The sequence below is a fragment of the Lachancea lanzarotensis genome, scaffold LALA0S03 (assembly GCF_000938715.1).
Source record: "Lachancea lanzarotensis genome assembly LALA0, scaffold LALA0S03, whole genome shotgun sequence".
In the NCBI taxonomy this organism is placed as follows: domain Eukaryota; kingdom Fungi; phylum Ascomycota; class Saccharomycetes; order Saccharomycetales; family Saccharomycetaceae; genus Lachancea; species Lachancea lanzarotensis.
Window position 1 is genome coordinate 543,425 of NW_019212881.1, and position 13,911 is coordinate 557,335.

At 44.4% G+C, this 13,911-nt stretch overlaps 7 protein-coding genes across 7 annotated transcripts; 3 read left to right on the forward strand and 4 right to left on the reverse strand.

Annotated features, from left to right (window-relative positions):
• Nucleotides 1-232: 232 nt before the first annotated feature.
• On the forward strand, nt 233-709 carry LTP1 (LALA0S03e06084g1_1; the record flags this gene model as incomplete). The annotated part of the gene is made up of 1 exon (XM_022773330.1): nt 233-709. One exon carries the CDS (start codon nt 233-235, stop codon nt 707-709), a length of 477 nt encoding a protein of 158 aa, XP_022627815.1.
• Nucleotides 710-855: 146 nt separating this feature from the next.
• On the reverse strand, nt 856-2,475 carry NOT5 (LALA0S03e06106g1_1; the record flags this gene model as incomplete). Its single annotated transcript, XM_022773331.1, has 1 exon — nt 856-2,475. One exon carries the CDS (start codon nt 2,473-2,475, stop codon nt 856-858), a length of 1,620 nt encoding a protein of 539 aa, XP_022627816.1.
• Nucleotides 2,476-2,957: 482 nt separating this feature from the next.
• TPC1 (LALA0S03e06128g1_1) lies at nt 2,958-3,917 on the reverse strand (the record flags this gene model as incomplete). The annotated part of the gene is made up of 1 exon (XM_022773333.1): nt 2,958-3,917. The coding sequence occupies one exon, from the start codon at nt 3,915-3,917 to the stop codon at nt 2,958-2,960; it is 960 nt and encodes a 319-aa protein (XP_022627817.1).
• A 1,023-nt stretch (nt 3,918-4,940) lies between these two features.
• Nucleotides 4,941-5,612, forward strand: RRP46 (LALA0S03e06150g1_1; the record flags this gene model as incomplete). Its single annotated transcript, XM_022773334.1, has 1 exon — nt 4,941-5,612. One exon carries the CDS (start codon nt 4,941-4,943, stop codon nt 5,610-5,612), a length of 672 nt encoding a protein of 223 aa, XP_022627818.1.
• Nucleotides 5,613-5,725: 113 nt separating this feature from the next.
• VAS1 (LALA0S03e06172g1_1) lies at nt 5,726-9,034 on the reverse strand (the record flags this gene model as incomplete). The annotated part of the gene is made up of 1 exon (XM_022773335.1): nt 5,726-9,034. One exon carries the CDS (start codon nt 9,032-9,034, stop codon nt 5,726-5,728), a length of 3,309 nt encoding a protein of 1,102 aa, XP_022627819.1.
• Nucleotides 9,035-9,527: 493 nt separating this feature from the next.
• Nucleotides 9,528-12,209, forward strand: MRD1 (LALA0S03e06194g1_1; the record flags this gene model as incomplete). Its single annotated transcript, XM_022773336.1, has 1 exon — nt 9,528-12,209. The coding sequence occupies one exon, from the start codon at nt 9,528-9,530 to the stop codon at nt 12,207-12,209; it is 2,682 nt and encodes an 893-aa protein (XP_022627820.1).
• A 65-nt stretch (nt 12,210-12,274) lies between these two features.
• DRN1 (LALA0S03e06216g1_1) lies at nt 12,275-13,831 on the reverse strand (the record flags this gene model as incomplete). The annotated part of the gene is made up of 2 exons (XM_022773337.1): nt 12,275-13,751; nt 13,821-13,831. The coding sequence occupies 2 exons, from the start codon at nt 13,829-13,831 to the stop codon at nt 12,275-12,277; spliced, it is 1,488 nt and encodes a 495-aa protein (XP_022627821.1).
• Between the last annotated feature and the right edge of the window lie 80 nt (nt 13,832-13,911).

Here is a 13,911-nt window from a genome sequence, read left to right on the forward strand (position 1 = left end):
TGCAATTGGGAAATCCAACTTAGTTTATAATATTATATATAGATTTTAAATTTCTTATATTCCTATGGATGATTACTGAGATTGTGAGTCGAAATTACATTGTGGTGCTCTTAGATCTAGTCCAGATTGCTTGAGATATCTCAGATCTAAAGGAGAAAACACTCGTTTCTGCATCATAACGAACAAGTTAGTGCGCTGAATTGAGCAGAATTATTCGAGGTTCTTTCAAGTCATGACTCAAGATCCTATCTCTGTAGCTTTTGTTTGTCTAGGTAATATCTGTCGTTCGCCTATGGCTGAAGCAGTCTTCGCCCACACCGTCAAGAAAGGCGGTTTACAAGAACGAGTCTCTAAAGTAGACTCCTTTGGAACTGGTGGGTGGCATAAGGGAGAATCCCCAGACCCCCGCTCAGCAGCCACATGTCGTCAACATGGTGTCCCTGTGAATCACCGGGCGCAACAGATTAAGAGCCACCACTTTGATGACTTTGACTACATTATTTGTATGGACGACATGAACTTAAGAAACCTGAAAAGATTAAAACCGAGTGATTCAAAAGCCAAACTATTCATGTTTGGACATTGGAATCACGATGGAAAATACAGGGATATTGTCGACGACCCCTACTACGGTGGGGACGACGGTTTTGAGTATAACTTTCAACAAATTCAATATTTTAGCGAACAGTTTCTGCAACAGGAACTGTGAACCAGGTTTTCTGTGTTAGCTTTTCGTTTTACAAAGGCTTTGATAAAATGGTTTATATCATCTGTACCAACTAAAACCTCTTAGCTGCTGAGAAGCATCTTTGACTGATGCGACTTTGTAATGCTATGAATTAAATTACAAGAATCCTATATCCTTTCGAACTCTTCTTCTCGATAAATGAAATCGGCACCACAGCGTCTTGCGAGCCAAGATTTTTGATAGTCAAAATATCTCCAAGAAACCTCTTCGGTCTGCTCCATGCCTGGTGGGAGTTTTTCCACCTCTTTGTAAAACCAGCAACGATTGAGCTTGTTGAATTGCCATCCTCTTATGGTGAGTTCTCGGGCAGCCAAGAATTGTTCGTAAGTTCCTTGATAATGGTAGAATATAAAAAAGAGAGTATCCAAATCGAACTTCGACATGATGCGTCCCATTGAAGTTCGCGAATAAATGTCGTTGTGTTTCTGATGATTTTTCGCAGGGTCTACCGGATCATTTGAAACCAATCGAATAGTTTCATTAGGAAAGAATATGGATGTTGGATGAGGCAACGATAACGGTGTCTGATACAGTTTTGGAGTATCAGCATCGAGTGAGTCGGGACAGTTCAGAAGCGAAGATTCCAGCTGAGCCGCCATTTCTGCAGGCATTGTGTCATGCGGTTGAAGAAGCGTACGTTTGGTCTCAAGCCAGTAATCCAGACCGGGACGAAATAGTGGATTTTGAAAAGCCGAGTATTCGGCTCTGTCTTGAGCCAGAATATCTTCAATTTCCTTCGAGATGTCTTTTGACGGCTGAGGGGTTGGTGTTTCCACTTCTTGACGACGAGTTTGATCCTGAATTTGATTTCGGTCAAAGTTCAATGAAGCTTCAACTTTTTGACCCGGAGTTTCAATATGCTCGGGTTGTTGTCGTTCATCCTTTTTGAATGGCGAAGATGCCAAGTTTGTTGATGAAATGCTTGGTGAGAAAGGGACATTACCGGAGTTTTCGGCATTCGAGTTGCTTGGCAGAACTGATGGTGCAGGCAAAGACGATTCTCTTTTCTTTGGCGACCTTTCAGCCCTGGGGACCCTTGCTGCCTTGGACGGCGTTTCGACATCTTTGATATCATCACCAGGCTGGATTTCACAACCAATGTCTTCATATATCGTGTCATACTCTATGAAATCAGGATCGTCGTTATTTTCCACGTAATACTGAATATCGTCCTGATATTCTTCCACAGTGTCCGGTTCTAACTCATTATTCTGCAACTTCTTCAAGATATTTTCCAAGTTAGAAACGTGGAACATATGACGTTCACATTGATGTTCATTGTCCTGAGCTTCGAATAGCTCGAGTTGTTTTTGCAGTTCCTCGAGGCAATCCTGAATAAACAGAAATTGGTCCCGTTTTTTCAGCTCGCGCGGCTCCTTTATGATGTCCGGATTTGTGAGAGCCTCAGTAGAGAATTGTTTAGTCTTCATGAGCTTTTCCACTGACTTGAACCTTTCCATGCCCGATTCTATTAAACGTCGGTTTTCCATCAGCACTTGTTGCTTATCTTTGACATCTTCTTTGCTGAGCCAAGTCTTGATCTGATCCCGGTGTTTTTGCAGCTTCTTGGTTTCCCGTTTTAGATCGCTTTCCAGCTTTTCGCGGTAAGATGTGTTGGAAGCGTCTGTACTCTGGAATTTGTCGTATACATCTTCAAAGTCTTGCAATCCTTCCTTCACTTTCTTCAAAAGTTTGTCGATATCTTGTTGTAGCTTTCGCTGCGACATTCTCAATTGTTAACACCACAGTAAGAGCCCTTCAAAGTCGACAATGTTTCGAATGTACCGGCAGGTTTGTTAGTTCAATCTCAGTGAATAAGTTTAGTTGAGCTAATATGGGTTTCGTACGACAGGATGGTGAAGCGCTAACCTTCAAAATTCCAAATCTTGAGGACGAAACGGATGAGAATAGGCGTTTTGTCGAATGTCCCGTGAGTTCGTGAGCTTTGGCACCAGGATATTCGATACTGGCTCGAAGAAAGCATCATTTTGAGACTTTTTTTGGTCAAAATACGCTTAGTGACGCAACTTGATGCATCGAAAGTTAGGTTGACGTCTTGGCATAACAGGTCAATAAAGATCAATGAACCGCACTGCTGGCAAGTTTACTTAATGTTGTTTTGATTCGGTATCTCACAGAAGGAATATTATTTGGGGCCGTTAATCTTCTGGAAGTTTCAAAGGAATTCTACCACTTGTTGACGCAGGTTTCATGTTTGGCGTGCACCATTGTCATCTGCTTGAGCTCTAAACCTCGATCCCAAATTTTGTAATGTCCATTCGTAGACCCCAATGCTAACCACCGTGCTAGGCACGCTTTTCATTACACCTAAGGTGAATCCTCGATACAGAGCTCGATATCCTTCTTTCTGTACCACTTTCTGCGCCAACTGCGTGAAGTTGGTACCCTTATACGCGTCATAAGCATGGTTGTGTCGGCTTAAATTTACGAGATTCTTGGAATTGACAACTTGTAGCCTCTTCCGCACTGTGTCGATAGGAAAAACCAGCGTTTTCGATAGCAGCCCCGCTATGACACTTGCGGATGACTCCAGAAACTTGACTGGACCAGAGTCTCTGTGCTTGCTCTGCTCGCAAAAGATCTTGATCGTTTCGTAAGTTGCAAAAATGGCGGAAGAGGCAATGCTCATTGACACCACTGATGAAGAAACACCTTTGAAAAACCCGCGCAGACCTTCATGAGCCCAGATATCGCGAGCGGTTTCGAACGTTGTGGCCAGCTTTTTGTCGTGGTTAGCAACAAAACGGGTTCGCAGGACATCGAACGGATACGACGTTACTGCACTGCAAGAGCCAGCTAGAGCCCCAACAACACAGGTATGAATTTGAGCCGGCAATTGGTTACCTGCTAAGGTCTTGTTTAAAGTCGAAAATGCGCCGAATTCCGTTGCACCGTATAGCAGATACATTGCAGCAGCGGGCACATTTCCCTTCCATAATGCACGCACCCCTTCTTCACGTATAATTGAGCGTACTATAGAGATAATACCTCCCTGAGACGCTTCGTTGACGAGGTGTAATTGAAGTCTTATTTTCACAGTATCTAGTGGTGCAGTGACGAATCGTGCACTTAGTCCAGATACACATCCTGCTAGTAAAGACCACTGCAATGGTACCTCCTGGCCCTTTCGAAGAAAATCTTCTGTCATATAAAAAGCAGCAAAGGCCAAAGGAGTCAGTAGAGCTGGTTGCAGAGCATTAAAGGACCGATCTTCGATACGTCAAGAGGTGTGGATTTTCACTCGATGAGATCAGTAATTTATATCTTAGGTACTTGACAGATGTCAGAGCTAGGTAAAACACTACCCGTTCTAGCAAATACGTTTGCTGATATGCGTTGCTATAGTCAGCATCGTCTTGCAGGAGAATAGGGAGTAGTTTGTCCTTTTTTTCGGGCGCTTGGTAGCTCCATAACTGGGGAAACAGATGAGCTGAAGCTCAGATGACAGAAAACGAGCTGAACCTGAGATGACAGCATCACAGACTTCCGGAGATAGGTTCTGACAAGCATTGTTCATTTTTTGGGCAATTTAAACGACTCGAACCTCGCTACACCGGAAGAGTATTGTTTGCGGATGGCTTCAGGAGCACGATGTGAATACTAGTTAATGAACAAAATACGTACAGATCTAGGATTTAAGATGTGGATGCTAACAATTCGACATATGGAGGTCTAGGATTCGAAATGTACCGGTCTCAAATCCGTAAAAAGTTGAACCCTCGACTAGCTAAGACAACTTCATGCAAAATTCAAAATATTTGAGACATTGCACGATTCTTATGAAGGTCGGCCTTCGAAAGACATATGTGTTTACCGTAAATTTCAACTACGTTTACCACCTCTGTGCTTAAATGAGGCCCCAATCCAACGATCCTATGTTGCGGCGTCATACTTGTTTTCCTGACATTGCAGTGCCGATGGTGGAATGTGAGTATTGAAATGACTGACGCCGACCCATCGCCAGAAAGCTACGTTACCATAAGCTTCAAAGACTCAGGATATCTCGCAATGCCGGACTGGCCATGAGGGATAACTTCACCATATCTGGTCGCGACACCTACTCGTCTCCTCTATCCATTTCTCTACTCGAACGAGTAGAATATCGAAACAAATTTGAATAGTGAAGGCATCGAAGGACAACTTCGACATGCTCCACCAAGGTCTCCAAAATATGCTCTCAGCTCAAACAGGTGTACTGGAGCAAGTTGACGGCTCCTGTAAGCTTCAATGCGGCCAAACAACTGTGGAATGCTCCGTCACTGGACCCATAGAGCCCAAAGCAAGGCAGGAACTACCTGCGCAGCTAGCATTGGAAGTAATCGTTAGACCCTGCCGAGGCGTTCCAACCACTCGAGAGAAGCTGCTGGAGGACCAAATCCGTGGTGTCGTTACTCCTGTGCTAGCCAGATACCTTTATCCCAGACAGCTAGCTCAGGTGTGTTTCCAGATACTGGAAAGCGGAGAGCCCGAGGAAAATTTCAGTGTCAAAGAGTTGAGTGCCTGCATCAACGCAGCTTTCCTAGCAATAGTGGATGCAGGAATCGGTCTTCAATTCTCTTTTGCCAGCGTAGTATTATCAGTTTCCACTGATGGTGAGGAGATTCGTACGGACCCTGCACAGTTGGACTTAATCGAATCCAAATCTACACATATACTAGCATTGCAACTCGGAGAAGGTACCCAAAAGGTAGAAAACGTGCTTCTTTTTGAAAGCCACGGCGACTTCACAGAGGATACAGTGCTTCGGGTCCTTCAGTTTGGAGAAAAAAGCTGTGTTGAGACCGCTCAAGAGTTGCGTAAAGTTGTGCAGCGTAAAGTCCAGCAAGACTTTGTTTGGCGATAGATACATAAGCGGATAGGCATAAAACGGCCGAATCCCACAAAAATAAATCAGAAACGATGTACATTAGTAACTACAAGTAATTGACCAAGTAAGTCATGGTATAGAGGCATTTTCTATAACTTCAAACGCTCTAGGTTGGCAATAGTGGCTTCGAGACCTTCAATTTCAGCTGTGGTATTCTGGAGTCTCGTGTTGTTGGTAGCCTTCGCTTGCTCGTTCGCTTTGGCTTCGTAATCGGGGCTGTTGATAGTCTTGTCGATGTTCTCCTTGGTCTTCTGAGCCTTTTCAAGCTTAGATTGCGTCTTCAAGATTTCGGCATCAATGTCTACATGGCCTTTTACCAAAACGTGAACGTTGATTTCAGGAGTCACAGCTTGCAGAACAGCACCTTCAGGAATCTCAGAAGAAGCCTTGACAACATTGACTTCATCAATAGCCTTGATCAGAGAGACAATAGAATCCTTTTGCTGAAGAGCTGTTTCCAAAAATTCGGAATTTGAAGATTCAATGAAAACTTTACCGTTTTTGAGAATGCCGTATTGGGCTAGAAGCGAACGTGCTTCTTTAATTGCATCCAAGATCAATTCGTATTCTTTACCAGCTTTTTCATTGTCATAGTCCTTTCTGTAAACTGGATATGAGGCCTTTACGATAGTTGGGGAAGTCTCAGAAGAACGCTTTGGTAAACGCTGCCACATTTCTTCAGAGATGAAAGGCATGAAAGGATGGATCAACTTCAATGCGTTGTCAATCAAAATGTAAAGTGTGTCCTTAGCAGATTTTTGCTCCACTTCGCTGCCTTCAGTAATTAGGTACTTGGAATTCTCAATGTACACATCACAAATCAGGTACCAGAATTCGTAGATACCGCTCGTGGATGTGAGGAAATCACGCTTGTCCAGAGCCTCATTCACAGATCTAGCATAGTGTGTCATCTTGTTGAGAATCCACTTCTCAACCAAGGATTCCTGTCCGGAGAGTTTTTCCTGGGCTGGTGGTTGGTAGTCATCACCTAGACGCATCAAAGCGAATTTAGTGGCTTGGTAAATTTTGTTACAGAATTTTCTGTAACCTTCAACACGCATGATGTCAAGGTTAATGTCACGGCCACCAGTGGTGTAGGCACACAGGGCGAATCTAAGAGCATCAGTACCACACTGGGGAATACCATTTGGATAAGACTCTCTCTGACCATTCTTTGCTTTTTCAATTTCTCTTGGATCTAGGTTACCAGCGAGTAGCTTAGCGTGCAAGTCTTCCAATTTAATACCTGTAACAACGTCAAGAGGGTCGATAACGTTACCCAATGATTTAGACATTTTACGACCTTGAGCGTCACGGACTAGAGAATGACAGAAAACTTCATTGAAAGGAATTTCGCCAGTCAATTTCAACCCCAGCAAAATCATTCTAGAAACCCAGAAAAATAGGATATCCCAACCAGTTTCCAACATGGAGAAAGGATAGAACCTTGAGAGGTCAGCTGTCTGATCTGGCCAGCCCAAGGTAGAGAATGGCCATAGACCGGATGAAAACCATGTGTCCAAAACGTCCTCGTCTTGCTTCAAAGTGAATTTCACATTAGGGAACTTCTTGGAAGCTTTTTCCTGAGCTTCTTCAGCCGTTCTACCAGAGACCCAATATTCACCGTCCAGGCCATCATGGTCCTCCCCTTCAACCTCAACGAAGTAAACTGGACAACGGTGGCCCCACCATAGTTGTCTCGAAATACACCAATCCTGGATATTCTCCAGCCAATGGAAGTATTCAGCTTCCGAGGACTTGGGGGTAATTGTGATTCTACCATCCTTCACAGCTTTAATTGCCTCCTTGGCCATGTCACCTTGGGAAACCCACCATTGTGGTTTCAGCAAAGGCTCGATGACATCACCGGATCTTGAACACGTTGGAATAGTCATTTCATTGCCTTCTTGTCCAACGTATAGACCCTTCTCTTTCAAGGCTTCGATGACCTTCGACCGGGCATCAAATCTCTTCATCCCGGCCCATTCTGGACCACACTCGTCGTTCAACAAACCCGAATCGGTCAAGATGTTGATGAACTCCAAATCGTGACGTTTACCGGTGTTGTAATCATTTTGGTCATGAGCAGGTGTGATTTTAACGGCACCAGTACCGAAAGCCATATCTACCGCTTCGTTGTCGCACACGATTGGAATCTCTCTGTCAACAAAAGGATGTTGAACAAATTTTCCGTGCAAATGTTTGTAACGGGGATCTTCTGGATGAACAGCCACACCGGTGTCACCAAAAATGGTTTCCGGTCTGGTAGTAGCGACGATCAATTTCTCGTCCGAGCCAACGACAGGGTATGCAAACGATGTCAATACACCGAATTCAATTTTTTCGTCGTAGCCAGGAACGGACAGCATAGTCTTTGCTTTAATGTCCTTGTTTTCCACTTCCAAATTTGAAATAGCAGTATTCAGCTTGACAGACCAGTTCACCAATCTCGAAGCACGGTAGATGACACCTTCCTCGTGCAGCTTGACAAAAGCCTCTGTGACCGATTTACTCAACTGTGGACTTAAAGTAAACGCTTCACGCGACCAGTCGTAAGAGGACCCCAATTTGTTAATCTGGTTCTTGATCTTCTTATGGTATTCCTCTTTCCACTCCCAGATCTTGTCGACAAAAGCCTCTCTGCCGTAATCGTGTCTGGTTTTCTGTTCCTTGGCCCAGACCTGCTTCTCAACGACAGATTGTGTAGCGATACCAGCGTGGTCGAAACCTGGCAAAAACAATACAGTCTTGCCCTTCATTCTGTTGTATCTAATCAAAGAGTCTTGGATCGCAATGGTGAGACCGTGTCCGATATGGAGTGCACCGGTAACATTTGGGGGTGGAGCTGGGATGCTGAAAACGCCCTCTGGCTTGATCTGGCCATCTTTGGTGAACTCTGGCTCGAAAAACCCGGACTTGACCCACCAGTCGTACCAAGAGCTTTCGACGTTGACGGGGTTGTAGGCTTTCAATGCTGGGTCGTCAAGGGACACAAGAATTTTCTTGTCACCGGCCACAGTCTTGTCAACAAATTCTGGAATCACTTCTACTTCCTTCTTTTTTTTCTCCTTCTTGGGCGCGCTGCTTTGCTTGCTGGCTGCCTCTGATTTCTTGGCTTGTTTAGCGGCAAATTTCAGCAATTTCTCCGCCTTTTTGCGCTCCTTTTCGATCTCCTTAGCGTTCTTCTCGCTACCATCTTCCTTCAAGGGGTTGATGATGATTTCCCCTGTCTTGGGATCCACCAAAGGTAGTGTTTGGTCGGAACTCATAGTTCTAAATTTCGAACTGTGCAAGCGTCTCTCTGGCGTATCTCTGGCTGAGAGGGTAAAACCTGTATAAACTGTGCGTGCTGGAAACGAAAAACACTGTCTTGAGACTTGAATCAGGCTTCTTCGCATGTACCTTTGGCCAAAATCAGACTCATCGATCAAATAACGAGTAAATTCGTCGAAACCGGATGACTGTGGGTAGTGAGAAACGAATGAAAGTTTCTACTCGTTTGAGATGATCATGAAATTTTTCATACTGAATTCTGAAATAGGAAATAAAGTTCCCGATCTGGCTATACTATTTCCTAAACGCGTAATTGCTCGAAGAACCGCCCTTTCTGGAAACCTGTATCCATAAGTGGAAATAGATTTCTGAGTAGAGGCTCGAGTAGTTAATCAAGTAGAAGAATAAATCACGTGTATCGGAAATCATCTGAAAAATTTATATGGTGGTAGTACATGCTCATCGCATCTCATCTCGTCTCATCTCACCTCATCTCATCTCATTTCATCTCAGCGTACTGGAGTGTAGATCCAACTTAGCTAGATAGCATCACCAGTCAGCCGTTGGTAAAGCTTTCAAACAATTGTACGCATCTTTCCCGACTCATTTGCTTTAGTAATGTCCAGAGCTATTGTCAAGGGTCTTCCGAAGTATCTGGAAGAAGGGAACTTAAAGAAGCACTTCGTCAAGCGCTTGGCTAAAATTCACCCTAATGAGGATGTATCCGAGCTCATTACAGACATTAAGATCATGAAAAACCGGGCCGGTGAGTCACGGAGATTTGCTTTCATCGGGTACCGTCATGAGGCCGATGCCTTGGACGCTGTACAATACTTCGACGGTTCTTTCATCGACACTTCTAAGATCGAGATCACAATGGCTAAGAGTTTTGCAGATCCTGGGGTACCACAGCCAATGCGAGAGAAAAGACGAGAGGCTTTGAAAAGAGTCCGGGAGCGAGAAGAACAGCTCATTGAGGAACAAAACAGCAAGAAACAGTTCAAGCAGCAGGCTCGTTCTGCAGCGACTGCAAACATTGATGCGGAGATTCAAAGAAACAAGCAATTGCAAGAGTTCATGGATACGATGAAGCCCAGCTCTCAGGTCACATCTTGGGATAATTTGGGCGGCGCAGCGGCCTCCAATGAAGGGCAGCAGAGCCAGCAACAGACAAGCCCTGATGCACCACCAGGAAACTCCCTGCTGGCTCAAGCGTTGGCGTTGAAGTCTGGGGATGCAGATGATACGGAAAACACAGGTTTTTTGGACAACCGAGAACCATATTCTATAGCGAAAAACGAGAGTGACGATGAATACGTTGACCTAGGCAACACCGGAGCAGACCAAGACGACGACGCGGAAAAGCATGAGCAGATGATGAGCTTATCCGACGTCAAAGAAGGAACCGATTCCACCTTTGCTCAAGACGGGGGAGTTTCAGATCTGGACTGGCTCAAGCAGCGCCGTATCAGAATTAAAGAGCGTCCAGAAAATGAAAATTCGGATCTTCGAAGCAAACCCGAGCATCAAAATGATGATGTTACAATTTCAGAGGCTTCGGAAGCTACAGAGGCTCCACAGATCCTGGAAACACCACAAGAGGAACCAGAAGCCGACACAACGGAAGAAGAGAAAATCATCGGAAAAATCAAGACGACAGGTCGTTTGTTTCTGCGAAACATTCTTTACACGGCCAAAGAATCAGAGTTCAGAGAACTTTTTTCCCCATTTGGCGAATTGGAGGAAGTGCATGTTGCGTTGGATACAAGGACCGGTAAGTCCAAAGGGTTTGCGTACGTGATGTTTAAAAACCCAGACGACGCCGTCACAGCTTATGTTGAACTCGATAAGAATATTTACCAGGGACGTCTTTTGCATATTCTCCCTGCAGATGAAAAGAAGTCTCACAGATTAGACGAATTCGATCTCAAAAATCTCCCGCTGAAGAAACAAAGAGCCCTCAAACGCAAGGCAAATGCTTCCCAAGATTCTTTTTCGTGGAATTCACTTTATATGAGTCAAGACGCTGTTTTAAGCAGTGTGGCCACTAAGCTGGGAGTTCAAAAATCTGAACTTTTGGACGCGACAGATACCGGTGCCGCTGTCAAACAAGCGCTTGCGGAAGCTCATGTCATTGGTGATGTTAGAAAATACTTCGAATCCAAGGGTATGGATCTTGCTAATTTCGCACAATTAAAGTCGCCAGTGGACCGCGATGATAGAGTACTCTTAGTCAAGAATTTCCCATTTGGAACTACCAAGGCTGAATTGGCCGATCTATTCTTGCCTTTTGGCAAGCTCGAAAGACTTTTGTTGCCTCCGGCGCAAACAATTGCTGTCGTGCAGTACAGAGACGTCACAGCTGCTAGAACTGCGTTTGGCAAGTTATCTTTCAAGCGGTTCAAGGATGGAATTTTGTACCTGGAAAAGGGTCCCAAGAATTGCTTCAACAGAAAACCACTTGAAGATGAGATAGTAGACGGTGGTGATAAAGACGAAACCGCTAATGCTAAGCAAGCGAAAACTACGGCTGAAGATATTTTGAATGTTGGATCAGAGGCAGCAGTGGCGGAAGATGCAGCCGATAATATACTGGATGGTCCTACAGTGTCTATTTTTGTCAAGAATCTCAACTTCTCCACCACTAGTGCTCAATTGACGGACAAGTTCAATCCGTTCAGTGGATTCGTTGTCGCTCAAGTCAAGACTAAACCTGATAGCAGAAACAGCGGGAAAACTCTATCGATGGGGTTCGGCTTCGTCGAGTTTAAATCGAAGGAACAAGCAATAGCAGTCATCAACGCTTTGGATGGATCCGTACTGGATGGCCACAGAATTCAGTTGAAGCTATCGCATCGCCAGGGTACTGCCGCCTCCGGATCAACAAAGTCCACCAAGAAGGCAAGTGGAAAGATTATTGTCAAGAATTTGCCGTTCGAAGCTGAGCGTAAACAAATCTTCGAGCTGTTTAGCTCTTTCGGCCAACTTAAGTCAGTACGAGTTCCCAAGAAGTTCGACAAATCTGCCAGAGGGTTTGCGTTTGTTGAGTTTTTATTGCCCAAGGAGGCTGAAAATGCAATGGAGCAGTTGCAAGGTGTACATTTGTTGGGACGTCGTCTAGTTATGCAGCATGCTGAAGAAGAACCACAGGATGCTGAAGAGCAGATTGCAAGAATGACTAGAAAGGTAAAGTCGCAAGTTATGACACAGGAACACGCTGCGCTGAGAAATGGTGGTCGTAGGAAACTAGATCTAGGCGAAGAGGAAGAAGATGCCAACGATGGATTGAACGGAGCGTAGACTTAGATTATTTAAGGAAATTTTATTACAATGGAGGATGACCGCTTTTACGAAGCTCATCTGTGTCAGGGTTCGAAACCTTTGAAATGTGTCTGAAATGCTCTAACGTCGCCAATTTCCTCCTCTACAGACTGGCTACAAGCTGGCGAGTCCCACTTTGCTCTCTTCGGCAGATTAAGAACAAATGCAAGCACACGCCTACCGAATTGTAAATCAATTCTTTCTTCTGGATTGAAGGTTGCAACAAACGTTTTGGGCGATTCTGGTCCTTTGTCGAAAACCATGAACTGTAGGTAATTGCTATCCGCAGCGTTCACAATAGATCTATAAGTAGGGTCATTCAAGTCAGTAAAAGTTGTAAACTCTATTTTGGCATTATGGCTGTATTTCGTATTGTTGAAGTGAACTTGCCTTCCAAGAGCAGACTCGAACTTCCCAATCAGATAAGTCGGAACGGGAAATATCTGAATGTGGTAGTGGATTGATCTCTGGGAATTTATTGCGAAGGCGACCGTTGACATTCCAAACTTTTTGTAGTTCATCGCACTGATGTTAGTCTCATACCTTTCGATTTCTTTGAACAGCGGAGTATCGAAAACGTCATCAGGAGGATCTTCTGATGCTTTTAGCTTTGGGATGTGTTTGATGGAAACAAGCAAGCAATGCCCTGGAAAATTCATTTGGGCGGTAGGAACGGTCAATGGACCCTTGGCTATGGTCAAATAAGCATGATCACTTACATGAATTATCAAATGATCCTGGACAGCAGGATTGCTCAGACAAAATCTGCATTCTTGTGGTAAAATCTGCTTCGGCTTTTTCAGTACTGCGTGTACTGATGTAGTTTCAGAGTCTAGTGCACGCTTGGAAGATACTTTAACCTCATAGGGATTGTTAACAAAGGAATTAGGTGCAGCACTGTTATCCACTGGTGTAAATTCAATATTGAATGCATAAGCCCATTTGGCACCTGAGTTGTACTCTGCGATATTGAGACATCTAGTAATATTTTCGGAATCTTTCCATCTAAAGGGGCTTGTTTCCTGAAACTTGTTCTTGGCTAAGGTCGCAAAATGATATTTTGGTTTCAGCAGTTTGACTGCCTCATCCTCCAGTTTATCCTCTCCCAAACTCTCGTTTCCACTCAAGTACAGGCCTTTACTCCAGCCATCAGCAATCAGAATATCCACCTCTTTCGCTGCCGCACTCTGGAAGAGCGTTCGTATTTCTTCTTGATTTCTTGCTAGATAGTCCCTGTCACCGGTCAGGTAGGCAATTCTCAGCCCATTGGAAGTTTGAAGAACGCCATAACCATTTAAAAGCGTTAGGTTGTGATTTAACGAGCTGGTACCGGGATTCTCAAGCAGAATCTTGGGCCCATTGGTGAAAAATGTCGGGAATTGTGGACAAGGAACAGCTTCGGTCGATTCAAATAAATGACCAAGAATGATGGCACAGTCGAATGGACCAGACTTCTTATTCAAGACCTCAGCTTTCTCTAAGACGTCAGTCACAGTTTGACTATTGGCGCGAAGCACCAAGCTATGTTGGTTTAGTTAGTAAGAATGCTCCAGGGCTAGGTACTCCTTAGCAGATAACTCTTGGACATACACCCTAGACATTACAGGAATGGCAGATCAGTGCTTTACGTCGACCTAGGTCTAGGTTTCAAAGAACTTAGTGAACTTTTATATTCATGGAT